Below are 26187 nucleotides of genomic sequence, written 5' to 3'. Positions count from 1 at the left end.
ACATAACTTTTAACAGCCTACTTAGATTTAAGACTTTACCCCTGCAAGTACAGTCTGGAAACCTTATAACCATAGAGATCCTTTCCCTCCCTGCTTCATGTTGTAGTTTTCATGTGAATCACAGTCATATATATGCACTGAAAACTCCATCAGACAACGTTAGGATTTTTTACTTTCAACCATCATAATGTAATTTAAAGAACTTAAGAGAGGACTAATAATTTGTCATACTTATTCAGATTTTTACCATTTCTCTTGCTCTTCTGAGGGAACCTTTTTAGAAGACATGCATATATCATGGCTCTGTCTCCTAAATACTTTGGTGTGCATTTCTAAGAATAGAGGTATTCCCTTACTACTCATAGCAGTGATTGATTTCATAAATTGACATTGATGTAGTACTTTTATCTAATTTGCCATGCATATTCCAATTTTGTTAGTTGATCTAATAACGTCCTTTATTGCATTTTCTTTTCCCCTGCAGTACATGATCCAGTCTCGAGTTAAGTATTGCATTTAGTTGTCCTGTATTTATAGGTTTCTTGAATGTGGAATAATTCCAGAGCCTTTCTTTGCCTTTTGTAACTTTGCCATCTTTAAAAAAAATACCATTCTTCCACCTTTTTTTCCCGAAAGAATGTTCCCTATTTTGTCTTTGATCTTATGATCAATTGCTGTTATGTATTCTCAGGCAAAATACTGCCTGGGTGACGTTTTGTCCTTCTCAGATATCTGTCCTCACAGGTGATGATAATTTTGATCAATTGGTGAAACTGTTGCCAGATTCTCTGTGGTATCATCACTTTTTTTTTTCCTCTCTTGCAGCTAGTAGGCAGTCTGTGGGGAGACACTTTATGACCGTGCAGACACTACTCTTCATTAACATGTCTCCCTAGGTTTAGCATCCCTGATGATTCTTATCTGACCCGCTCTTTACAGTGATGGTTACAAAATGACGATTTTTCAATTCCAACCTTTCCTCCACATTTCTCAACAGGCACTAGGCCTTGTGCTTGGAAACAGATCTCCCTTCTCCCCTGTGTATGTGTGTCTATGTGTACATATCTATATATTTTAGGTATAGTTTCATTTGTCCTTATTTTTTCCAATAATTTATAATTCCTCATTCTTCTTATTTATTTTGGTATTCAAATTATGTTAGACTTGACCAATGGGAACCCCTTTAAGATGGCTCCTGAATACATATAATATTCCCTCATCATATTTTTGAGCACTTACTTAGATTCTGGCATGAAAAGATTTTCCAGGCTCAAAGTATACCTCTTCTGCTCCAGTATGTAAATTTAAAAATAAATAAATACTGTGTATTGAAAGCATGTTATATACTTTGTACTGTATTAGTCTTTAAGAATATAATGATGAACAAGAATATAGTTTCTGACTTCATGAAGCTGACAAACAAGTGAATGAGCAAAACCAGTAATGGGTGGTAAGCAATAATGGGATAAGTGCACACCTACTATGTGGCAAGCACTGTTGAATGTGCTTAATATGTAGCTGTGAACAAAACAAAACATCCCTCCCTCCATAAACTTGTTTTCTAATAAGGGAAACAAGCAGTAAACAAAAATGATGTGTAAAGTAAATAATACATTAGATGGAGGTCAGTGGTATGAAGAAAAGTAAAGTAGAATGGGAGATAGGGAATGTACAGTGTGAGGGAGAGGTATCCATCTTTAAACAGCATGGCCGGGGAACGCCTCGTTGAGAGGGTGACTGTGAGTAGGTCAGGGAGCCAGCCTTGCCTGATCGTACCCAGCTGGTTATCAACTCTAGTTACTCTTGAAAAATGTATCACATTTTGCCTTTGTATTATGATCACTTAGTATGTATGTCTTTTCCTTAGTGTAAATTACAAATATGTGATAACAAGGACAGTATACCTTCATATGACATATTTCAGTGGGTGAGTTTTTTCCTTAAACTAGTGACTACTGCAACTGAATTAGGAAAGATATTTAATCTCAGTGGAGCCCTTTCTTTATCTGCAAAATGAAGGAACTGGATAAAATTATTTGCAAGGTTCTGGTCTATTCCAAAAGTTTATATTTTACGAATCAAAGAATAAAAATCTTTCTGAGAAATAATGAAAGTTATTGGAATTGGAATGATAGAGCTATTAGAAGAAAATCCGTGACTGTGGTCTCTCCTTTACAACATGGAATGATTGCCAATATTTGGGGACTGCTTCTCAGCACAACTGGATCTGCAAAACACTGTTCCTGTGGGTCACCCACTCTACATGGAATTACTTCATCTACAGATTGCTTATTGTTTGGTATTACTTGTGGCACAGATTCCTAAACTCCTTCAGTAAGTATATATGCCCACCACTATTTACAATGTACTCAACTCATCCAGTTATAGAAATTCCTCAAGAATGAATTCTATGTGCCATATGTTTTCTTCAGTGTTCTTTTTTTAAAGGCACTCTTTTTGGGAAAAAAACACAGAAAAGCTTAAAAAGCTATAACCTGAAAGGCTTTGGTAAGAAACTACTCCTCAGATTAATCATTGCACAGGGTAAGCTGAATGATTATTACACACACATGCTCATTTTTCACATGTCTAAGGGTATTTTGAGGATTTTTCCAAGAATCCCTATGCTGAATTCCACCAGAGGTCTCATGGAGTTTTTATTCCAAGTTCTGATAAGCTCACCAAGATTAGCTTCAAAGTGGCTTCAGGGAGCCATTTACTTTGATGATTGAGAGCTGCCCCAAATTAGTCACATTCGTAGAAATATAACTGTAGCTGCCATGAAGACCAGTTTGTGAGATCTCTCTAAGAACTAGTCTCAGTGAGTTCATCAACTCTAACAGGACCATTTGCCTGAGTGACCAAATATGGAGAAAATAAACCTCAGCACTACTGTTTATATAGTCTGGCGTAGTCTTTCTGCTATCTTTGGGAACCAACAGCGTATATTTGACATAAACATCTATGCTCATGTGTACTGCATGGCTAATATTTAAGAATTAGGAACAAATGCATGGGAGCCTATTTTAATAGGTTTTATTATGATTTGAGTATGGTAAGGCCAACAAATCAGGAGATGATCGCTATTGAAAAGATAGTTTGTCACTCACGATTCCCAGGAGGAGGGGCACACCATGTCACCAAGGGCCTCAGAGAGAAGCGCTGGAGTAGGTCAGGAGGCAGAGGTCGAGGGGGAACTGGGCAGGGCCTTTGTTGTGGTTTCTGAGGGAGGAGCAGGCTTGGGCTTTGCTAGTTTGAATCGTTTCAGGAGGCACTGGAGCAGAGGACCTGTCCCTCATTATCTGGGGCCTGACCCTACGGTCATTAGGGCAGGTAGATAATGGCCAGAGTTTGAGAGCCCAATAAAGGATGCGGTTGGAGTGTGAGCTCTGGACTGGTTGGATTGCATTTGAAAAGCACACTCAGAAGCAAGTTGTTTACTCTCTCTGGGAGTTGGCTAACCTTGGGAGAGACAGTCTCTCCAGGGTCAGCAAGGCCCCAGATGTCAAAGCACCAGAACACAGAAAACACGTGGTTGATACAGAGCCCTGTCTGAGTCCTTTTAGAATCCAAGGCGTAGATATCAGTGATACTAGCAGAATAGGTAAGTACCTTTGAAGGTTTTCTCCTCTGTAAAAGCAGCAAGAAACTAGCAAAAACTGTCAGAATCTAGATTTTCAAAACTCTTGAAATGGAGCAAAGGTTTGTAGCAATCAGGGAGCATTTATTCAGGAAAAATAGCAGAACCTTGGTAAGAAGAGTGAGTTTTGTGGCTTTTTAAATGCCCTTTTTTCATATCTCCCTTACCAACTCTGTGGTGGCCTTGACAACCAAAAACCAACAATCCCTATGATGACCAACAGGCCCAGCAGCCGCCAGAAGGAGCAGATAGGTTCATACTCATTCGCAGCCTCGTTTCTGGGGAATTGTCATTGTTGGAACTGGTTTTTTGTTGTTGTTGTTGTTGTTGGAGGAAGATTAGCACTGAGCTAACATCTGCCGCCAATCCTCCTCTTTTTGCTGAGGAAGACTGGCCCTGAGCTGACATCCATGCCCACCTTCCTCTACTTTATATGTGGGATGCCTGCCACTGTGTGGCTTGACAAGCAGTGCATAGGTCTGCACCTGGGATCTGAACCGGCAAATGCATACTTAACTGCTACACCACTGGGCTGGCCCCTGAACTGTTTCTGGTTCCCTGAAAGGTCTCACTTGCAAAGCTGTATTTAGTTGACCTGACTCAGCACTCATCCAATCTGAAAGCCTTTTCTCTGGAAGTGTTTGCCGAAGATATTTGGAGGCAATTTTAAACTTCATGGTTGCCTGAGGTGGTGGTTAACAGCTGGGGCAGTTAAAAGGTTAACCAAAAAGCTTAAAAGGAAAAGCTGGAGAATGGGTCGGCCATCGGGACTTTGAAAAGCTCTGACATATTCCTGGGAATCTGGAACACCCTGCCCCTGTGTTGGTTGTATATGTGCACAGGAAAGGCCTGAGATGGCCCCAGGTGCTCCCTCTGCTGATAGTGAGGCTCTGCCAAAGCAGGAGGCAAAGGCTAAGGTTGTACAAGCAGTTGCCTTGCTGAGTGTCAAGGTGCATCCCAACACACAGAAGGAGCCTCTTGCAGACTGGGAGACATACGGGTGCTAGGTGTTTAAGTAAATCTTTGTTCAAATATTAGCAAACTGAATGGAGACTTCAGTAGCCACACAAAACATAGCACAGACTTTACAGGTGAGTTCAGAAAAGTCACTAAACAAACAAGAACAAAAACAGCAACAAACCCTAGGGAGAAGGGGAATCTGATTTCGAGAATTGCCGTGTTATATTGTTTAAACTGGGGACCAGCCTAGTGGCTTGAGTGGTTAAGTTTGTCTGCCCTGCTTTGGCAGCCTGGGGTTCACAGGTTCGGATTCCAGGTGCAGACGGACACACCACTCATCAAGCCATGTTTTGGTGGTGTCCCACAAACAAAATAGAGGAAGATGTTAACTCAAGGCCACCCTTCCTCAAGCAAAAAGAGGAAGATTGGCGACAGATGTTAGCTCAGGGTCAATCTTCCTTACCGAAAAATAAAAATAAAATGTTGAGTTTTCAACAAAAGTTAAAAGACAGGCAAAACACAAAACAAACAAAACAAGAAAGTATGGCTCATACACAAGGAAAAAAAACCCAGTCAATCAATGGGAACTCCCTGAGGAAGCCCAGACATTGGACTTACTAGACAAAGACTTTCCATCAGCTATTTTAAATAAACTCAAGAGCTGAAAGAAACCTTGTGAATGATGTGTCTGGCAACAACTTATTTTAATTTGTTTCATGTAGGAACGTCTTTATTTTACTCTCATTCCTGAAGAAGATTTTCTCTAGATATAGAATTCTAGTTTGACAGTTTTTTTCTTTCAGCACTTGAAAAATGCTGTGCTACTTGCTTCTGACCCCCATGGTTTTTGATGAGAAAGACACAGTCGTTCAAATCATTGTTCCCTTATTTTTAATGCCTCATTTCTCTTTGCCTGCTTACAAGAAATTTTCTGGGGCTGGTCCTGTGGCCGAGTGGTTAAGTTCACGCGCTCTGCTGCAGCGGCCCAGGGTTTCACCAGTTCGGATCCTGGGCACAGACGTGGCACCGCTCGTCAGGCCACGTTGGGGTGGCGTCCCACATGCCATAACTAGAAGGACCCACAACTAAAAATACACAACTGTTTACTGGGGGACTTTCAGGAGATAAAACAAACAAAAAAAATTTGTCTTTAATTTGTATAAATGTGGTCATCATTTATCTAGGCTTAGACATCTTTGTGGATCTGTAGGCATGTTCTTTTAGTCAGATTTGGGAACTATTCAGTACTTCCTTCTTCAAATACTTTTTCAGCCCCAAGCCCTTTCCCTTCTTATGAGACTGATGACATGAAGGTTAAACCTTTTGTTATTATTTCACAACTCCCTGAGGATCTTTTCTCTTTTTTATTCCCCAAGTTTGTTTTGTTTTCTCTGTTGATTTGGGTAATTTGTGTTGATCTGTCTTGAAGCTCACAGATTCTTTCCCCTGCCATCTCCATTCTGCTGTGGAACCATCTAGTGAGCTTTGTATTTGATTTATTGTATTTTTAGTTCTAAACTATTCATTCGATTCTCCTTTTTATCTATCATTTCTTTTTGTTGATACTTTCTGTTGCATTTCTTTCAACAGTGTTCATGATAGATTGTTGCAGCATTTTTATGATTTTTATGCTGTTTTAAAAAAGAGTTCTTGATATATTCTGGGTACTAGACCCTTATCAGATCTCTGTTTGCAAATGTCACTGCGTAGTTTGTCTTTTTCCCTCTCTTGGTAATGTGCTTTGATGCACAAAAGATTTAATTTTTATGAAGTCTGCTTTGTCTTTTTTGTTTTGCTGTTCATAATTTTACTGTCATATTTAAGAGGCCATAGCCAAATCCAAGGTCAAATGTTTGCCTCTATGTTTTCTTCTGAATTTTATACTTTTAGCTTTCGTATATAGGTCTTCATCAATTTTGAATTAATTTTTGCACGTTGCCTGAAGTAAGGGTTCCACTTCATTTGTTTGCAGCAACACTCTTTGAAGCACACTGTTCTTACCCCCACTGAGTGATTATGGCATCCTTGTCAAAAATCACTTGACCATAGATCTGTGGTGTGTACTTCTGGACTCTCCATTCTGTACCTTTGATCCTTATGTTTATGCTTTTGCCAGTTCCACGCTGTTTTGATTACTGTTGATTTATGAAATAGGGAGATATGAGTTTTCCAGTTTTTTTCTCCTTTTTCAAGATTGTTTTGGGTATTCACTCTCCCTTTCAATTCCATATGAATTTTAGGGTTGACTTTTCCGTTTCTGCAGAAGAAGGCCATTGAGATTTTAATAGGGATTGTGTTGAATCTGTAGATAACTTTGGAGTGTGTTGCCACCTTCACAGTATTAAGTCTCTTGACCATGAACACAGATGTCTTTCCATTTATTTAGGTCTTCTTTAATATCTTTCAGTAATGTTTTGCAGTTTTCAGTGTACAAGTTTGAACTTCCTTGGGTAGATTTATTCCTACGTGTTTTATTCTTTTGGATGGCATTGTAAATGTAGTTGTTTTATTTTCACGTTGTTTATCACTAGTATGTAGAAATGTAAGTGATTTTTGTGCATTGCCCTTGTATCCTGCAACTTTTCTGATTTTGAGTGTTAGCTTTAACAGATTTTGTAAATTCTTTAGGATTTTCTAAATATGTAAAATCTTGGCGTCTGTGAATAGTTTTCCTTCTTCCTTTACAATTAGATACTTTTTACTTCTTTTTCTTGCCTAATTTCTCTGATTAGAAATTCTACTAAACTGTGAACTAGAAGGGTCAAAAGTGGGCATCCTTGTCTTGTTCTTTTTTTTTTATTGCGTTAATGATAGGTTCAATCTTGTGAAATTTCAGTTGTACATTATTGTCTGTCAGTCGTGTTGTATGTGCACCCCTTCACCCTTTGTGCGCACCCCCCACCCCACCTTTTCCCTGGTAGCCACTAATCTGTTCTCTTTGTCCACATGTTCAAATTCCTCATATGAGTGGAGTCATACAGAGATTGTGCTTCTCTATCTGGCTTATTTCACTTAACATAATTCCCTCAAGGTCCATCCATGTTGTTGGAAATGGGACAGTTTTGTTCTTTTTTATGGCTGAGTAGTATTCCACTGTATATGTATACCACATCTTCTTTATCCAGTCATCTGTTGATGGGCACTTAGGTTGCTTCCACGTCTTGGCTATTGTAAATAATGCTTCAGTGAACATTGGGGTGCATGGGACTTTTGGAATTGCTGACTTCAAGCTCTTTGGATAGATAACCAGTAGTGGGATAGCTGGATCGTATGGTAGTTCTATTTTTAACTTTTTGAGGAATCTCCATACTGTTTTCCCTAGTGGCTGCACCGGTTTGCATTCCCACCAATAGTGTATGAGGGTTCCTTTTTCTCCACAACTTCTCCGACATTTGTTACTATTTGTTTTAGTTACTTTTGTCATTCTAATGGGTGTAAGGTGATATCTTACTGTAGTTTTGATGTGCATTTCTCTGATGATCAGCAGTGATGAACATCTTTTCATGTGCCTATTGGCCATCTGTATATCTTCTTTGGAGAAATGTCTGTTCATGTCTCCTGCCCATTTTTTGATCGGGTTGTTTGATTTTTTTGTTGTTGAGTTGTGTGAGTTCTTTATATATTATGGATATTAAGCCTTTGTCAGATGTATTACTTGCAAATATTTTTTCCCAGTTAGTGGGTTCTTTTTTTCCTTTGCCTTGAAGAAGCTCTTTGGTCTGATGAAGTCCCATTTGTTTATTCTTTCTGTTGTTTCCCTGTCTGAGAAGACATGGTGTCCGAAAAGATCCTTTTAATACTGATGTCAAAGAGTGTACTGCCTACATTTTCTTCTAGAAGCCTTATGGTTTCAGGTCTCAGCTTTAGGTCTTTGATCTATTTTGAGTTTATTTTGGTGAATGGTGAAAAAGAATGGTTGATTTTCGTTCTTTTACATGTGGCTTTCCAGTTTTCCCAGCACCATTTGCTGAAAAGACTTCCTTTTCTCCATTGTATGTCCTCAGCTCCTTTGTCGAAGATTAGGTGTTCATAGATGTGTGGTTTTATTTCTGGGTTTTCAATTCTGTTCCATGATCTGTGCACCTGTTTTTATACCAGTACCATGCTATTTGGTATGTTTTGAAGTTAGGGATTGTGATACCTCCAGCTATGTTCTTTTTTCTCAGGATTGCTTTAGCAATTCGGGGTCTTTTGTTGCCCCATATGAATTTTAGGATTCTTTGTTCAATTTCTTTAAAGAATGTCCTTGAGATTCTGATTGGGATGGCATTGAATCTGTAGATTGCTTCAGGTAGAATGGACATTTTAACTATGTTTATTCTTCCAATCCATGTGCATGGAATGTCTTTCCATCTCTTTATGTCGTCATCCATTTCTTTCAGAAAAACCTTGTAATTTTCGTTGTATAAGTCTTTCACTTTCTTAGTTAAGTTCATCCCAAGATATTTTATTCTTTTTGTTGCGATTGCGAATGGTATTGTGTTCTTGAGTTCTTTTTCAGTTGGTTCATTATTAGAGTATAGAAATGCTACTGATTTATGTAAATTGATTTTATACCCTGCAACTTTGCTGTAGTTGTTGATAACTTATAAAAGTTTTCCAATGGATTCTTTGTGGTTTTCTGTATATAAGATCATGTCGTCTGCAAACAGCGAGAGTTGCACTTCTTCCCTCCCTATTTGAATTCCTTTTATTCATTTTTCTTGCCTAATTGCTCTGGCCAAAACCTCCAGTACTATGTGAAATAAGAGTGGTGATAGAGGGCATCCTTGTCTCATTCCTGTTTTCAGGGGATGGCGCTCAGTTTTTGCCTATTGAGTATGATGTCCATTGCTGGTTCAATAGTATTGTTTAGTCTACACATCCTTGTGCCTTTCTCAGCTTTTTTCTTGTAATTAATTTCTAGCTTTATAACATTATGATCAGAGAAGATGCTTGTTACTATTTCAATTTTTTAAATTTGTACAGGCTTGCCTTGTTTCCCAACATATGGTCTATCCTTGAGAATGTTCCATGTGTGCTTGAGAAGGATGTGTAGTCTGCTGTTTTTGGGTGAAGTGTTCTATATATGTCTATTAAGTGCAACTGTTTTAACTTTTCATTTAGCTCCACTGTTTCCTTGTTGATTTTCTATTTGGATGATCTGTCCATTGATGTGAGTGGGTTGTTGAGGTCCCCTACTATTATTGTGTTATTTTTGATACCTTCTTTTAGGTTTGTTAATAGTTGCTTTATGAACTTTGGTGCTCCTGTGTTGAGTGCATAGATATTTATAATCATTACTTCTTCTTGATGAAGTGTCCCTTTGATCATTATGTATTATCCCTCTGTGTCTTTCTTTACCTGCTTTATTTTGAAATGTTTTGTCTGGTATAAGTATTGCGACACCTGGTTTCTTTTGTTTGGTATTAGCTTGGACTATTGTCTTCCACCCCTGCGCTCTGAGCCTGTGTTTGTCCTTGGAGCTGAGGTGTGTTTCCTGGAGGCAACAAATTGTTGGATCTTGTTCTTTAATCCATTTTGCCACTTTGTATGTTTTTATTGGAGAGTTCAATCCTTTTACATTGAGGGTGAGTATTGATGCATGAGGGCTTAATGCTGTCATTCTGTCGCTCGTTATCCGGTTTTCCTGGGTTACCTTTGTTTCTCGTCTTGTGTGTTTTAGCCTACCCATTGACTTCTGCAATTTCTTATGCTGGGTTTCTAGATTTCTCCTTATTTATGTTTTGTGTCTCTGTTCTTTTTAGTTTAGTGGCTACCCTGAAGTTTGTATTCAGAATCTCTTGTATAATGTAGTCCATTTTCTGGTGGTCTCTTACTTCCTTTGCCTAGACTGATTTAGTCCTTTTCCTCTTCCCCTCCTAAATTATTATTTTCATCTCTTATTCCAACTTGTGTTGTGAGTTTGTGGTTAGAGTGATATGATTGTCTTTGCTTTGGTGGTTTCCTTCCCTTTATCCTAATGCTACACATGAATATTTGCTATCCTATTCCAGTTCTATCTATGGGTCTCCCTACTCTGTGATTTGTGACCCCTTTCTCCTTTGTTTCTTTTTTCAGGTATGAGAGCCTTCTTGAGGATTTCTTGTAGGGGAGGTCTTTTGGTTACAAAGTCCCTTAGCTTTTGTTTGTCTGGAAAAGATTTAATTTCTCCCTCATATCTGAAGGATATTTTTTCTGGATAGAGTATTCTTGGCTGAAGATTTTTATCCTGTAAAGTTTTGAATATGTCAGTCCATTCTCTCCTAGCTTGTAAGGTTTCTGTAGAGAAATCTGCTGAAAGTCTGATAGGTGTTCCTGTTTAGGTTATTTTTTTCTACCTTGCTGCCCTGAATATTCTTTCTTTGTCATTCATTTTTGCCATTTTTACTATTGTATGCCTTGCAGTAGGTCTTTTTACATTGACCTAGGAGATCTGAAAGCTTCCTCCACACACGTTTCTCCCTCAAATCCCTAGATTTGGGAAATTTTCTTCTGTTATTTCTTTCAACACTCTTTCTGTTCCATTTTCCTTTTTTTTTTTTTTTTGATTTTAAAATTATTTACTTTTTTTTTTTTTTTTTGAGGTTTCAGTTGTACATTTTTGTTAGTCATGTTGTGGGTACACCACTTCCCCCTCCGTACCCTCCCCCCACCCCCCCTTTTCCCTGGTAACCACCGATCAGATCTCCTTCTCAATATACTAATTTCCACCTATGAGTGGAGTCATATAGAGTTCGTCTTTCTCTGACTGACTTATTTCGCTTAACATAATGCCCTCGAGGTCCATCCACAATGTTGTGAATGGGCCAATTTCGTCTTTTTTTATGGCTGAGTAGTATTCCATTGTGTATATATACCACATCTTCTTTATCCAATCATCAGTTTCTGGGCATGTAGGCTGGTTCCACGTCTTGGCTATTGTAAATAATGCTGCGATGAACATAGGGGTGCAACGGACTCTTGAGATATCTGATATCAGGTTCTTAGGATAGATACCCAGTAATGGGATGGCTGGGTCATAGGGTATTTCTATTTTTAACTTTTTGAGAAATCTCCATACTGTTTTCCATAGTGGCTGTACCAGTTTGCATTCCCACCAACAGTGTATGAGGGTTCCTCTTTCTCCACAACCTCTCCAACATTTGTCGTTCTTGGTTTTGGATGTTTTTGCCAATCTAACGGGGGTAAGGTGATATCTTAGTGTAGTTTTGATTTGCATTTCCCTGATGATTAGCGATGATGAGCATCTTTCATGTGTCTATTGGCCATATTCATATCTTCTTTTGAGAAATGTCTGTTCATGTCCTCTGCCCATTTTTTGATTGGGTTGTTTGTTTTTTTGTTGTTAAGCAGTGTGAGTTCTTTGTATATTATGGAGATTAACCCTTTGTCGGATAAGTGGCTTGTAAATATTTTTTCCCAATTAGTGAGCTGTTTTTTTGTTTCAATTCTGTTTTCCCTTGCCTTGAAGAAGCTCTTTAGTCTGATGAAGTCCCATTTGTTTATTCTTTCTATTGTTTCCCTCAACTGAGGAGTTACAGTGTCCGAAAAGATTCTTTTGAAACTGATGTCAAAGAGTGTGCTGCCTATATTCTCTTCCAAAAGACTTATTGTCTCAGGCCTAATCTTTAGGTCTTTGATCCATTTTGAGTTTATTTTGGTGTGTGGTGAAAAAGAATGGTCAATTTTCAATCTTTTGCATGTGGCTGTCCAGTTTTCCCAGCACCATTTGTTGAAGAGACTTTCTTTTCTCCATTGTAGGCCCTCTGCTCCTTTGTCGGAGATTAGCTGTCCATAGATGTGTGGTTTTATTTCTGGGCTTTCAATTCTGTTCCATTGATCTGTGGACCTGTTTTTGTACCAGTACCATGCTGTTTTGATCACTGTAGCTTTGTAGTATGTTTTGAAATCGGGGATTGTGATTCCGCCGGCTCTGTTTTTCTTGCTCAGGATTGCTTTAGCAATTCGCGGTCTTTTGTTCCCCCATATGAATTTTAGGATTGTTTGTTCAATTTCTGTGAAGAATGTTCTTGGGATTCTGATTGGGATAGCATTGAATCTGTATATTGCTTTAGGTAGTATGGACATTTTAACTATGTTTATTCTTCCAATCCATGTGCAAGGAATGTCTTTCCATCTCTTTATGTCATCGCCTATTTCTTTCAAGAAAGTCTTGTAGTTTTCATTGTATAGATCCTTCACTTCCTTGGTTAAGTTTATCCCAAGGTATTTTATTCTTTTTGTTGCGATTGTGAATGGGATAGAGTTCTTGAGTTCTTTTTCTGTTAGTTTATTGTTAGTGTATAGAAATGCTACTGATTTATGCACGTTAATTTTATACCCTGCTACTTTGCTATAGTTGTTGATTATTTCTAATAGTTTTTCTGTGGATTCTTTGGGGTTTTCTATGTATAAGATCATGTCGTCCGCAAACAACGAGAGTTTTACTTCTTCGTTACCTATTTGGATTCCTTTTATTTCTTTTTCCTGCCGAATTGCTCTGGCCAGCACCTCCAGTACTATGTTGAATAGGAGTGGTGAAAGTGGGCACCCTTGTCTTGTTCCTGTCCTCAGAGGGATGGCTTTCAGCTTTTGTCCATTGAGTATGATGTTGGCTGTGGGTCTATCATATATGGCCTTTATTATGTTGAGGTACTTTCCTTCTATACCCATTTTACTGAGGGTTTTTATCATAAATGGGTGTTGGATCTTGTCGAATGCTTTCTCTGCATCTATTGAGATGATCATGTGGTTTTTGTTTTTCATTTTGTTGATGTAGTGTATCACGTTGATTGACTTGCGGATGTTGAACCATCCCTGTGTCCCTGGTATAAATCCCACTTGATCCTGGTGTATAATCTTTTTGATGTATTGCTGTAATTGGTTTGCCAAAATTTTGTTGAGGATTTTTGCATCTATGTTCATCAGTGATATCGGCCTGTAGTTCTCCTTCTTTGTGTTGTCCTTGTCAGGTTTGGGGATCAGAGTGATGTTGGCTTCATAGAATGTGTTAGGGAGTTCTCCATCTTTCTCAATTTTCTGGAACAGTTTGAGGAGAATAGGTATTAAGTCTTCTTTGAATGTTTGGTAGAATTCTCCAGAGAAGCTGTCTGGTCCTGGACTCTTGTTTTTGGGGAGGTTTTTGATTACCGTTTCTATTTCCTTACTTGTGATTGGTCTATTCAGATTCTCCATTTCTTCCTGATTCAGTTTGGGGAGATTGTAGGAGTCTAGGAATTTGTCCATTTCTTCCAGGTTGTTCAATTTGTTGGCATATAGTTTTTCATAGTATTCTCTTATGATCTCTTGTATTTCATTGGTATCTGTTGTGATTTCTCCTCTGTCATTCCTGATTTTATTAATTTGCGATTTCTCTCTTCTTTTCTTGGTGAGTCTGGCTAGGGGTTTGTCAATTTTGTTAATTCTTTCGAAGAACCAACTCTTTGTTTCATTGATCCTTTCTATTGTCTTTTTTGTTTCAATATCGTTTATTTCTGCTCTTATTTTTGTTATTTCCCTCCTTCTACTGACTCTGGGCTTTGTTCTTCTTTTTCTAGTTCTGTTAGGTGTCGTTTGAGGTTGCTTACGTGAGCTTTTTCTTGTTTAGTGAGGTGAACCTGTATTGCAATGAATTTCCCTCTTAGGACTGCTTTTGCTGCATCCCAAATGATTTGGTATGTCGTGTTCTCATTTTCATTTGTCTCCAGATAATATTTGATTTCTTCTTTAATTCCTTCAATGATCCATTGTTTGTTGAGAAGCGTGTTGTTTTGTCTCCACATTTTTGCACCTTTCTCTGCTTCTTTCTTGTAGTTGATTTCTAGTTTAATAGCGTTATGATCAGAAAAGATGCTTGATATTATTTCAACTCTCTTGTATTTATTGATGTTTGCTTTGGTTCCCAAAATATGGTCAATCCTTGAGAATGTTCCATGTGCACTTGAGAAGAATGTGTAACCTGCTGTTTTTGGATGAAGTGTTCTATATATATCTATTAAGACCATCTGGTCTAATTTTTAATTTAATTCTATTATTTCCTTGTTGATTTTCTGTCTGGATGTTCTGTCCATTGGTGTTAATGGTGTGTTGAGGTCCCCTACTATTATTGTATTGTTGTTGATGTCTTCTTTTAGTTCTATTAAGAGTTGCTTTACAAATTTTGGTGCTCCTGTGTTGGGTGCGTATATATTTATAAGTGTTATGTCTTCTTGGTGGAGAGTCCCTTTTATCATTATATACTGTCCCTCTTTATCTTTCTTTGTCTGTTTTGCTTTGAAATCTATCTTGTCTGATATTAGTATAGCGACACCTGCTTTCTTTTGTTCATTATTAGCTTGGAGTATTGTTCTCCATCCCTTCACTCTGAGTCTGTGTTTGTCTTTGGGGCTGAGGTGTGTTTCCTGGAGGCAGCATATTGTTGGATCTTGTTCTTTGATCCATCCTGCCACTCTGTGTCTTTTGATTGGGGAGTTCAATCCATTTACATTTAGAGTGATTATTGAGACGTGGGGGCCTACCACTCCCATTTTGTGTCTTGTTTTCCGGTTTTCTTCAGTTTCCTTTGTTTCTCGTCCCGTGGTTTAATCTGTTCTGATGTAGAGCTGCTACTCTCTGTTGTTGTCCTTCTACTTATCTCCTCTGCTCTTGGTTTTGTAGCCCCTTTCCTTTTTTGGATTTTTCAGGAATGAGGGTTTTCCTGAGGATTTCCTGAAGAGGAGGTTTTGTGGCAATGAACTCCCTTAATTTTTGTTTATCTGGGAAAGTTTTTATTTCTCCATCGTATTTGAAGGATATTTTCGCTGGGTAGAGAATTCTCGGCTGTAGATTTTTGTCCTTCAGATTTTTGAATATATCATTCCACTCTCTTCTAGCCTGTAAAGTTTCTGCTGAGAAATCTGCTGATAGCCTGATGGGGGTTCCTTTGTAGGTTAGTTTCTTTTGCCTGGCTGTCCTTAATATTTTCTCCTTGTCGTTGACTTTTGCTAGCTTCACTACTATATGCTGTGGAGTTGGTCTTCTTGCATTGATAAAGTTTGGAGATCTATTGGCTTCTGTCACCTGAAGATCCATCTCCCTCACCAGATTTGGGAAGTTCTCAGCCATTATTTCTTTGAATAGGTTTTCTGCCCCTTTCTCCTTCTCTTCTCCCTCTGGTATACCTATAATCCTTACGTTGCATCTCCTAATTGTGTCTGATAATTCTCGGAGAGTTTCTTCATTTCTTTTAAGTCTTGCTTCTCTCTCCTCCTCTGCCTGCAACAATTCTATATTGCCATCTTCCAAATTGCTAATTCTTTCCTCCATATTATCGGCCCTACTGTTCAGAGCATCTAGATTTTTCTTAATCTCCTCTATTGTGTTCTTCATTTCCAATATTTCTGTTTGGTTCTTCTTTATCGTATCAAACTCTTTTGTGACATAGCTCCTGAACTCGTTGAGTTGTCGGTCAGAATTCTCTCTTAACTCATTGAGAATCTTAATGATGGCTGTTTTGAAGTCATCGTCATTTAGGTTATATATCTCGTTTTCTTTGGGATTGTTTTCTGTGTATTTGTTACTTTCTTTCTGTTCTGGAGATTTAATGTATTTTTTCATATTGCTTGATGTTGTTGATTTGTGCCTCCGCATGGAGATAGAGTTTAGTTGCTCCTTTCACTTGTTTCAGCTGCTGGGGTGGGGGGAGCAGCTGTTTATACTTCACCAACCAGGAACCCTGTCCATAGTTGCTAACTGGGCCTGGGCCCCTCTTCGTAGCCACAGTAGCCCTTTGGATTCCCTCCTCTGCCGTGGGGGCCGTCACAGGGGGGCTTCAGGCTGCAGGTGCCTACTGTTGCAGCCCACCTAGATGTGCTCTCTCCTTGGGGTCTGCAACGGTGTTATGGGCTTTTCCAGCGGCCAGGGGTGGGATCACTTATATTTGTCGCTCCGTTGCTGTCGGCACCCACCAAATCTCACTTGTCCTCTATGGGTCGCAGGAGAGCTATTGGCATCTTCTACAGTCTGTGGTTAGTACACCTAGCTATGCTGCTTTTGCCCTGGGGTCTTCCAGCCTTGTGGCTGGCGGCTGGGTGCCTTCTACTGGTGCTGTGCAGAGGCTTTCCCTAAGGCTGCTGTGAGCCTGTAGGGTTTCCCCCTAGGCTACTAAGCTGGGTCTCTGGAACTCTCTCCAGCCCCAGTCCTCTCCGAGATCTCCGGCAATCCCTAGCCTCACGGGGTGGGCAATGGCAGCTGGGGGTCGCCCCGCCCTCTGGGATTCTCTCCGGGCCTCTCCCGGAGCCGTGAATGCTCAGCGTGGCCCCTCTGCTAACGGCAGGCAGAGAGTTTTGTCTGCTGCCCGGGCGGAGCTCCGGCGCTTCCCCTCCGGGTCGCAGAACCGGCCTTTGAAAGTTCCCCCAGCCCCTGTCCTCTCCTAGATCTCCGGCAATCCCTAGTCCCACGGGGCGGGCAACGGCAGCTGGGAGACCTCCGTGCCCTCCGTGATTCTCTCTGGGACCCTCCGGGCGCCCCGAGCACCAGGCTGGGTCTTCCCGCCAATGGCGGGGAGAGACTCTCCCCGCGGGCTCAGGTGTGCAACTCCAAAGTTTCCCTCTGCGTTTAGGAGTAATTGCAGGGGGTTTAGGTAGGGTTCTAGTCACCTGTTTCCACCGTCACTCCTCTGTTGTGTTCTCGCTCCTGCCCTAGATGTGTGTGGATCCTCTGGGGGCGTCCGTTGGAAGAAAGCCGCTTGCGGGTACTAGGCTGCCCGTCGGGGTCGGAGAGTTTTCACCTATTTCCACATCCTCCCGGAGGAAAGTCCATCCGCCTTCCGATGTATAGTCGCGTGGGTGTCTCAGACGTCCTGAGATGCTGTCTGGATATCCTTTGTCAAGCGATAAGTGTCCAAATAATTGTAGACTCGAACGGCGAGAGACAAAGAGGACTACTCACGGCACCATCTTGGCTCTTCTCCTTCTGTTCCATTTTCCTTTTCCATGCCCTCAGGGATTCTGATAATTCTTAAATTGGATTTCCTCATTGAATCCGCTATGTCTCTGAGGTTTTCTTCAGTTTTTTTATTTCTTAGTTCTCTTTCTTCCTCTGGAGCCATTCAGCCTGTCTATCTTCGATTATGCTAATTTTCTCCTTTGTGGTGTCTACACATGCATTCAGGGAATCCATATTGTGTTTTATCTGATCCATTGTATTTTTCATCTCTAGGATTTCTGATTGATTTTTCTTTATAGTTTCAATTTCTTTTGTGAAGTAACTCCAGAACTCGTTGAGTTGTTTCTCCGTATTTCCCTTTACCTCATTGTGTATTTTGATGATAGCTATTTTGAACTTCTCTGCACTTAGTTTACCTATTTCCAAGTCCTCAGGACACACTTCTGTATTTTTATCATTTTACTTTTGGACTGGAGCTTTTATAAATTGCTGGATGGTTGAGGAGCGTTTTTTGTGCATGATGCTATTATTTGGTTGCAGTTATGGCCTGTTACCACTAGATGGGGGTCGAGAGCCATGCGTTCTGAGCCCTCCACCTTCAGCTGTGATGGCAGCGTGCAGCGTGGGTTGAGGGAGTAGGGGCACTTTCTCTTGCACGCCAACCTGGATTGGGATTAGCTCTCGCTCTCTGGTCTTCCGGGGCCCTGGCTTGATGGGCTCCCCCACACGAAAGCTTTGCCCTGTTAGCAGGTTTCCACTGCACAGGTGTTCGGAGTCCTGGATGATCCCATGGTCACGCGGCCCCTCTCCTACTCCTTCCCTCACCCCCAACAGCGATCCCAGTCTCTAAGGGAGGGAAGGAAGTTCTCTCTTACCCCGTTCCAGCTCCTCTGAGAGCGGCTCCAGCCTGTCCACCCTCTGTCGTTTGGCTGCTGTGGGTCTCTGATGATTTTTGTTATTAGGATTTTTTCTTTTTGGTTGGAAAGCAGTTGGTGCTTTTACTTGTAGTTTGGAGGGGAGAAAGTCCCGGCTGAGCTCACTCTGCCATGTCGCTGACGTCACTCTCTCTTTCCATTTCTTTATGTCATCATTGATTTTTTTCCAGTAATATGTCTTCTAGATTTCATTGTATAGGTCTTCCACATCCTTGGTTAAATTTATTCCAAGATATTTTATTCTATTTGTTGTGACTGTAAGTGGGACTGTGTTCTTGAGTTGTCTTTCTGTTAGTTTGTTATTGGAGTATAGAAATGCAACTGATTTTGGTAAGTTGACTTTGTACCCTGTGACTTTTCTGTAGTTGTTGATTATTTCTAATAGTTTTCTGATGGATTCTTTATGGTTTTCTATATATAGGATCATGTCATCTGCAAATAGCGAGAGTTTCTCTTCTTCATTTCCTATTTGGATTCCTTTTTCTTGCCTAATTGCTCTGGCCAAAACCTCCAATACAATGTTGAATAAGATTGGTCACAGTGGGCACCCTTGTCTTGTTCCTATTCTTAGAGGGGTGGTGTTCAGTTTTTCCCCATTGAGTCTGATGTTTGCTGTGGGTTTGTCATATATAGCCTTTATTATGTTGAGGTACTTTCCTTCTATTCTCACTTTGGTAAAGTTGTTTATCGTAAATGGCTGTTGGATGTTGTCAAATGTTTTCTCTGCATCTATTGAGATGATCATGTGGTTTTTATTCCTCACTTTGTTAATGTGGCGTGTCACTTTGATTGATTTGTGGATGTTGAACCATCCCTGTGTCCCTGGTATAAATCCCACTTGATCATGGTGTAAGATCTTTCTGATGTGTTGCCATATTCAGTTTGCCAATATTTTGTTGAGGATTTTTGCATCCATGTTCATCAGCCTGTAATTTTCCTTTTTTGGGTTGTCCTTGTCATGCCTTGGTATCAGATGATGATGACCTCGTAGAATGTGTTAGGTTGTTTTCCATCTTCCCTACATTTTTGGAATAGTTTGAGAACTATAGGTATTAAATCCTCTTTGAATGTTTGGTAGGATTCTCCAGAGAATCTGTCTGGTCCTGGACTTTTATTTTGGGGGATTTTAAAATTTTTATTTATTTATTTTTATTCTGCTTTTGTTAGACCTTTGATCATTCTGACTTTGGGAGTGATTTTTTTTATTATTGATTTCCTAATAGTTTACATCATTGTGAAGTTTCAGTTTTACGTTATTACTTGTCCATCACAATATGAGTGCTCCCCTTAACTCCCTGTATTCACCGCCCAGCCCCCTTGCCCCAGTAACCACTGAACTGTTCTCTTTGTCTGTGTGTTTATCTTCCACATACGACTGAAATCATCTTATGTTTGTCTTTCTCAGTCTGGCTTATTTTGCTTAACATAAAACCCTCCAGGTCCATCCATGTTGTTGTGAATGGAACGATTTTGTCTTTTTTTTAATGGCTAATTAGTATTCCATTGTGTGTATATATATATCTATATAGATATAGATATAGATATATATATACGACATCTTCTTTATTATGTTTTAGAATGTTTTTGATTAGTCTTTCAATCTCTTTACTTGTGATTGGTCTATTCAGATTATGTATTTCCTATTGATTCAGCTTTGGGAGGTTGTATGAGTCTAAGAATTTATCCATTTCTTCTAGATGGTCCAGTGTGTTGGCGTATAGCCTTTTGAAGTATTCTCTTATAATCTTTTGTATTTCTGTGGTATCAGTTGTAATTTCTCCTCTTTCATTTCTAATTTTATTTATCTGAGCTTTCTCTTTTTTTTCTTTGTAAGTCTGGCTAGGAGTTTGTCAATTTTGTTTATCTTCTCAGAGAACCAGCTTGTTGTTTCATTGATCCTTTTTACTCTCTTTTTTGTTTCAATTTCATTTATTTCTGCTCTGCTTTTTATTATTTCCCTCCTTCTGCTGACTTTGGGCTTTGTTTCTTCTTCTTTTTCTAATTCACTCAGGTGTATTTTGAGATTACTTATTTGGGATTTTTCTTGTTTGTTAAGGTGAGCCTGTATTGTGATGAACTTCCCTCTTCATACCACTTTTACTACATCCCGTTTGAGTTGGTATGGTATGTTTCCATTTTCATTTGTCTCCAGATATTTTTTGATTTCTCCTTTAATTCCTTCAGTGATCCATTGGCTGTTCGGTAGCAAGTTGTTTAATTTCAAATCTTTGTCCCTTTCTGAGCTTTTTTTCTTCTATTTGATTCCTAGTTTCATACCGTTACAGTCAGAAAAGATGCTTGTTACTATTTCCGTCTTCTTAAACTTGTTGAGGCTTGCCTTGTTTCCCAACATATGTTCTGTCCTTGAGAATGTTCCATGTGCACTTGAGAAGAATGTTTATTCTGCTGTTTTTGGATGGAGTGTTCTCTATATATTTATTAAATCCATCTGGTCTTGTTTTTCATGTAATTCCACTGTTTCCTTGTTCACTTTCTGTCTTGATGATCTATCCAATGATGTGAGTGGAGTGTTGACGTCTCCTGCTATTATTGTGTTATTATTAATATCTCCTTTTAGGTGTGTTAATACTTGCTTTATGTACTTTGGTGCTCCTGTGTTGGGTGCATATTTATTTATAAGTGTTATGTCTTCTTGGTGGAATGTCCCTTTTATCATTATATACTGCCCCTCTTTGTCTCTCTTCACCTGTCTTACCTTAAAGTTTACTTTGTCTGGTATAAGTATGGCATCACCTGCTTTCTTTGTTTTTGCCATTAGCTTGGAGTATCGTCTTCCATCCCTTCATTTTAAGCCTCGTTTGTCATTATAGCTGAGATATTTTTCCTGGAGGCAGCATCTTGTTGGGTCTTATTCTTTAATCCATCTCTCTCCTTGTATCTTTTTATTGTAGAATTCAATCCATTTACTTTTAGAGTAATTATTGATATATGGGAGCTTAATTCTGCCATTTTATTGCTTATTTTCTGGTTCTGCTGCATTTCCTTTTTTCTGGTCCCATCTATTTCAGACTACCAATTCAATTAGGTAGTTTTTCATGCTAGCTTTCTACTTATTTAGTCTCTGTTGTATTAGTGACTTCCATGAGGTTTGTATTCAAAATATCGTAGAAGAGATAGTCCATTTTCTGATGACCTCTTATTTCCTTAGAGTAAGCCAATTCAGTCCCTTTCTTCCTCCCCTCCTAAGTTGTTTTTGTCACATCTTATTACATCTTGTGAGTTTGTGGTTAAAATGACAAGATTATCTTTGTTTTTGCTGTTTTCCTTCCCTTTGTCTTTAATATTTTACTTGAGTATTTGCTAACCTGTTCTGATGGACAGCTACAATTTTCTGATTTTGTCTACCTATTTGTGTCCTTACTCAGGGCTTTGTAACCTGTTTCTTCTTTCTTTTCAGATCTGAGGGCCTTCTTGAGGATTTCTGTAGGGGAAGGTCTTGTGGCAGTGAACTCCCTTAGCTTTTGTTTAGTTGGGAAAGTTTGTATTTCTCAATCACATCTGAAGGATAGTCTTGCTGAATAGAGTACTCTTGGCTGAAAGTCTCTGCCTTTCAAAGTTTTGACTATATCATTCCACTCTCTCCTCGCCTGTAAGGTTCCTGCTGTGAAATCTGCTGAAAGCCTGATAGGGGTTCCTTTGTAAGTTATTTTCTTCTGCCTTACTGCCTTTACTATTTTTTCTTTGTCATTACCTTTTGCTACCTTCACTACTATATGCCTTGCAATAGGTCTTCTTAAATTGGCATATTTAGGAGATCTCGTAGCTTCTTCCACATGGATTTCCATCTCCTTCCCCAGGTTTGGGAATTTCTCTACTATTAATTCTTTGAACAAGATTTCTGCTCCATTCTCCTCCTCTTCTCCCTCTGGAATACCTAGAATTCTTATGTTGCATTTCCTAATTGAGTTGCACATTTCTCAGAGAGTGTCTTCTTTTCTTTTTAGTCTTTGTTCTCTCTTCTCCATCTGAATCATTTCTATATTTTTGTTGGCAGTGTGGCTGATTCTTTCTTCTGTGATATCAGCTCTTTTGTTCAGGGAATCCATATTCTGCTTTATCTCAATCATTGTGTTTTTAATCTCCGGTATTTCTGATTGGTTCTTCTTTGTAGTTTGAACCTCTTTTTGTGATGTAGTTCCTGAACTTGTCAAACTGTCTTTCTGCATTCTCTTTTAACTCATCGAGTTTTTTAATGATAGCTATTGTGAATTGTCTGTCATTTAGGTTATAGATTGCTGTGTCCTCAGGGTTAATTTCTGGGTACTTGTCATTTTCCTTCTGGTCTGGAGATTTAATACATTTTTTCATACTGCTTCACGGCATGGATTTGTGTTTCCGCATTATGGTAGTATTTTCTTACTGCTTCTGTGTGTTGCCAGTGGGTGGCAGTCAAGAGCTGCATATTCTGATCCCTCTGTGATCTGCAGGGCAGCTCCCAGGTGCTCTGCTGGGACCCTGGGTCGGGGTGGAGTGATGCTTTCTTTGTCCTTTGTGATCTGTAGAGCTTCTTGCTCTGCCCTCACTATCTGCTGTTCTGGGCTGTTGGCTTGATGAAGTCAACCCCACGATAGATGGTCATCTCTGTGGGGGGATTTTCCCTGGGCTGTGAGGGACTTCGGAGATATCTGGTGTTTCCATGAAGGGCTGCCCTCCCTCCCTCCCTTTCTTTCAGAAGCTGTACACAATCCTTTGGTCATTGCCCTTCAGGGAGGAAGAAGAGCTTTGCCTTACCTCCTTGCACTTCCTCGGGTTGGGGAGGGGCCTCCAGCACCTCCATCTGCCATCGCATGGCTGCCTGGTTTCTCAGACATCGTTTGTGTTGTGTGGATGTCCTCTGTTGGAGTGAGAATGTCGTTTGTGTTGTATCTTAGAGGGGAGAGTTTACGGGGAGAGCTCACTCTGCTGTGATGCTGACGTCACTCCTCCTCTGCCGATTTTTCAATTCAGCTGTTTTTTGTTGCCAATTTGTGCAAATTCTGTTTGTATTTTGGGTTTTAGCCCCATCAAACATGGCCTGCTTTCCTGCAGGTGCCTTTTCACTTGGTTTCCTTTCTTTTTTCTTTTTTTGTGTTTTTTTTTTTTTTTGAGGAAAATTAGCCCTGAGCTAACTACTGCCAGTCCTCCCTTTGTTTGCTGAGAAAGCCTGGCCCTGAGCTAACATCCGTGCCTGTCTTCCTCTACTTTATTTGTGGGACGCCTACCACAGCATGGCCTGCCAAGCGGTGCCATGTCCGCACCTGGGATTCGAACTGGCGAACCCCAGGCTGCTGAGAAGTGGAACATGTGAACTTAACCGCTGTGCCAACGGGCCAGCCCCTTGGTTTCCCTTCTCAGTGGAAGCTTTTAAGTTTAATCCCTTGTTACTTTTGCTTTTGTTGCCTTTGCTTTTGGTGACAAACCCCAAAAATCATCACCAAAACAGATGTTTTCCTTCTTCTCATCTTATATGACTTCTGCCAGCTAGATGGAGCAATATTTCTGGGTCATTGTTTTGTTTTACTCCATCCTTTGGCTGTTCTCTGTTGCAGTCTGCTCTAGAGTCCTGATTGGCATATACAGAAGGCAAAAATGAAGCCCAGGGAACTCATTGCCTGGCTCTCTCTTAATTCTTGAGGTCTCCGCCCATTCTGCCTTCTTTGGCCACATTTCAGTCTTCCAGTATTTGCTTTATGTGTTATGACCATGCTTCTAAATTGTTATTAATGGGAGCATTTGGGTGGAATGGGCTTACCTCATTGTGACTATAATGGGAACTCGACTCCCACAATCATTTATTGAAAGAATGGTTAACAGAATATATGCATCTAGTCTACAAGTTGCTCATGTTTGTGGGTTTCAGTGTAACAATAGGTATAGTATAAAGAGAATTAGGATAAATTTCTTTGGGAGTTCTTAGGCATATGAATGAAACTGTGTCTAGATATTTTGGAATAGGGCATACTGTGTGGTGGTGACCTCATTGTTCTGATGGTAATTCTCTGTCAACAATTGGGTGTCCTGCAGTTCACTTCAGTCTTGACACTAACTACCTAGATTTATCTCAGGTGCAAAGGTTAAGAACAAAGTCCTCCACAAGACTGTCCTGCTACAGATGCCAGCCACCAGTCTTAGGGGTCACCTGGACTTCCCAACTTCTCGCTATAAATTTTGGGGTTCCCACAACCCCCTCAGATTCTATAGTTTGCTTGAAGGACTCAGAGAACTCATTGAAAATGCTATATTAAAAATTCTAGTTTTATCATAAAAGCTGCAACCCCAGAAACAGCCAAATGGAAACAATATATCAGCCAATGCCTGGGCAGGGTGGTGATGGAGAAGAGAAACGTAGAGCTTCTGTGTCTCTCCTTGTGGCGTCAGGCATGTCAGCCTCCCAGCACCTCAGCGCTTTTGCCAACCAGGAAGCACCATTGAGCTTTGTTGTTCACAGTTTTTCTTGGGGTTTCGTTACATAGGCATCATTGATTAAATGATTGGCCGTATGATTAAACTCGATCTTCAGCCCCCCTGTCCTCCCTGGAGGTTTTGCTGGCCCAGAGTTCCAACCCTTTCATCATATGGTTTGTTTTTCTGGTGACCAGTCCCCATTCTGAGGCTAAAGAGATGCCACCAAAGTCACCTCATCAGCATGACAGGCACTCTTGTCACTCAGGAATTCCATGGGGTTTTGAAGCTCTGTGCCAGGAGCTGGGGACAAAGACCAGATATATTCTTTATTACCACAGTCATCAAGTAAGATTTCAAGAAGCACATGGCAGTTGAGAGAGAATCTTGAAAAATGGGTAGGATTTAAACATTTAAGATGTGGAAGAGGGCATTCCAGTCTGAGAAAGCAGCACTAGCAATCACAGGGGCCCACACTCAAAAGTGCACAGTTCAGTATACAGTCTCACAGCGCATAAGGACATTTCAGTCAACAGCAGACTGCATGTACGATGGTGGTCCCATAAGACTAGTACCATATAGCTTAGATGTATACTAGGCTATACCATCTAGGTTTGCGTAAGTACACTCTATGATATTCACACAATGACAGAATTGCCTAATGATGTATTTCTCAGAGCGTATCCTTATTGTTAAGCGAGCACAACTGTGTGGAAATACATCAAGTACTTTTTTTAGCTTTTGTTCAGGATGTATACAAAGTTATAATAAGAAAGTGAGGCTGGGGCTCTCGTTTAATTCTGTTTATTAATTACAGAATCTTATTCCTACAGAGCAGAAGAAAGAAGAGATCTGTTCATGTTTTTTCGAAGCCTACACTTTTTTGTGGAGTGGTGTGAATATCGTAAGCGCACGTTTAAACATTTCAAGGTAGTGTCTAAAGTCTTTAAATTTAAGTATATATGAAAAGTGAAGCTGGTGTTAATTTGGGGATTTAACATAACCTTCTTTCCTTAAAATTTTCAAACAATGGAAAATATTTTCTTTGGCTTCTGGAATTTGCAGTTATTTGGAATAATGAAGGAGGAATGCTTCTATACAAATCAGTGAATCATTTATATTATAGATTACTTTGAAAGAAGCATAGTTATATACTTATTCTAAAATATGCATTTTTAAAAAAATCTGTCCAGGGTACATGAAGTAAAATGACAAATGTTAATAGAGAAGATAATCAGGGACTGGCGCCGTGGCCCACTGGTTAAAGTTCTGCGCGTTCCACTTCAGCAGACCAGGTTCACAGGTTTGGATCCTGGGTGCATACCTAGTCCTCTCATCAGCCCA

General features: G+C 39.9%; 1 protein-coding gene across 1 annotated transcript in view; it reads left to right on the top strand.

Moving 5' to 3' along the window:
• LOC124233902 (centromere protein P-like) overlaps positions 1–26187 on the top strand; it is a 222405-nt gene that overhangs the window by 34035 nt on the left and 162183 nt on the right. Inside the window, exon 5 of the mRNA XM_046651189.1 lies at positions 25677–25773. Within this exon, the coding sequence (XP_046507145.1) occupies positions 25677–25773 (97 nt within the window). The remainder of the gene's footprint in view (positions 1–25676; positions 25774–26187) is intronic.

The sequence above is a fragment of the Equus quagga genome, unplaced genomic scaffold (genome assembly GCF_021613505.1).
Source record: "Equus quagga isolate Etosha38 unplaced genomic scaffold, UCLA_HA_Equagga_1.0 270_RagTag, whole genome shotgun sequence".
NCBI classification, from domain to species: Eukaryota; Metazoa; Chordata; class Mammalia; order Perissodactyla; family Equidae; genus Equus; species Equus quagga.
The sequence above is the reverse complement of the archived record's forward strand: the minus strand, read 5'-3'. Positions and strand labels throughout refer to the sequence as shown.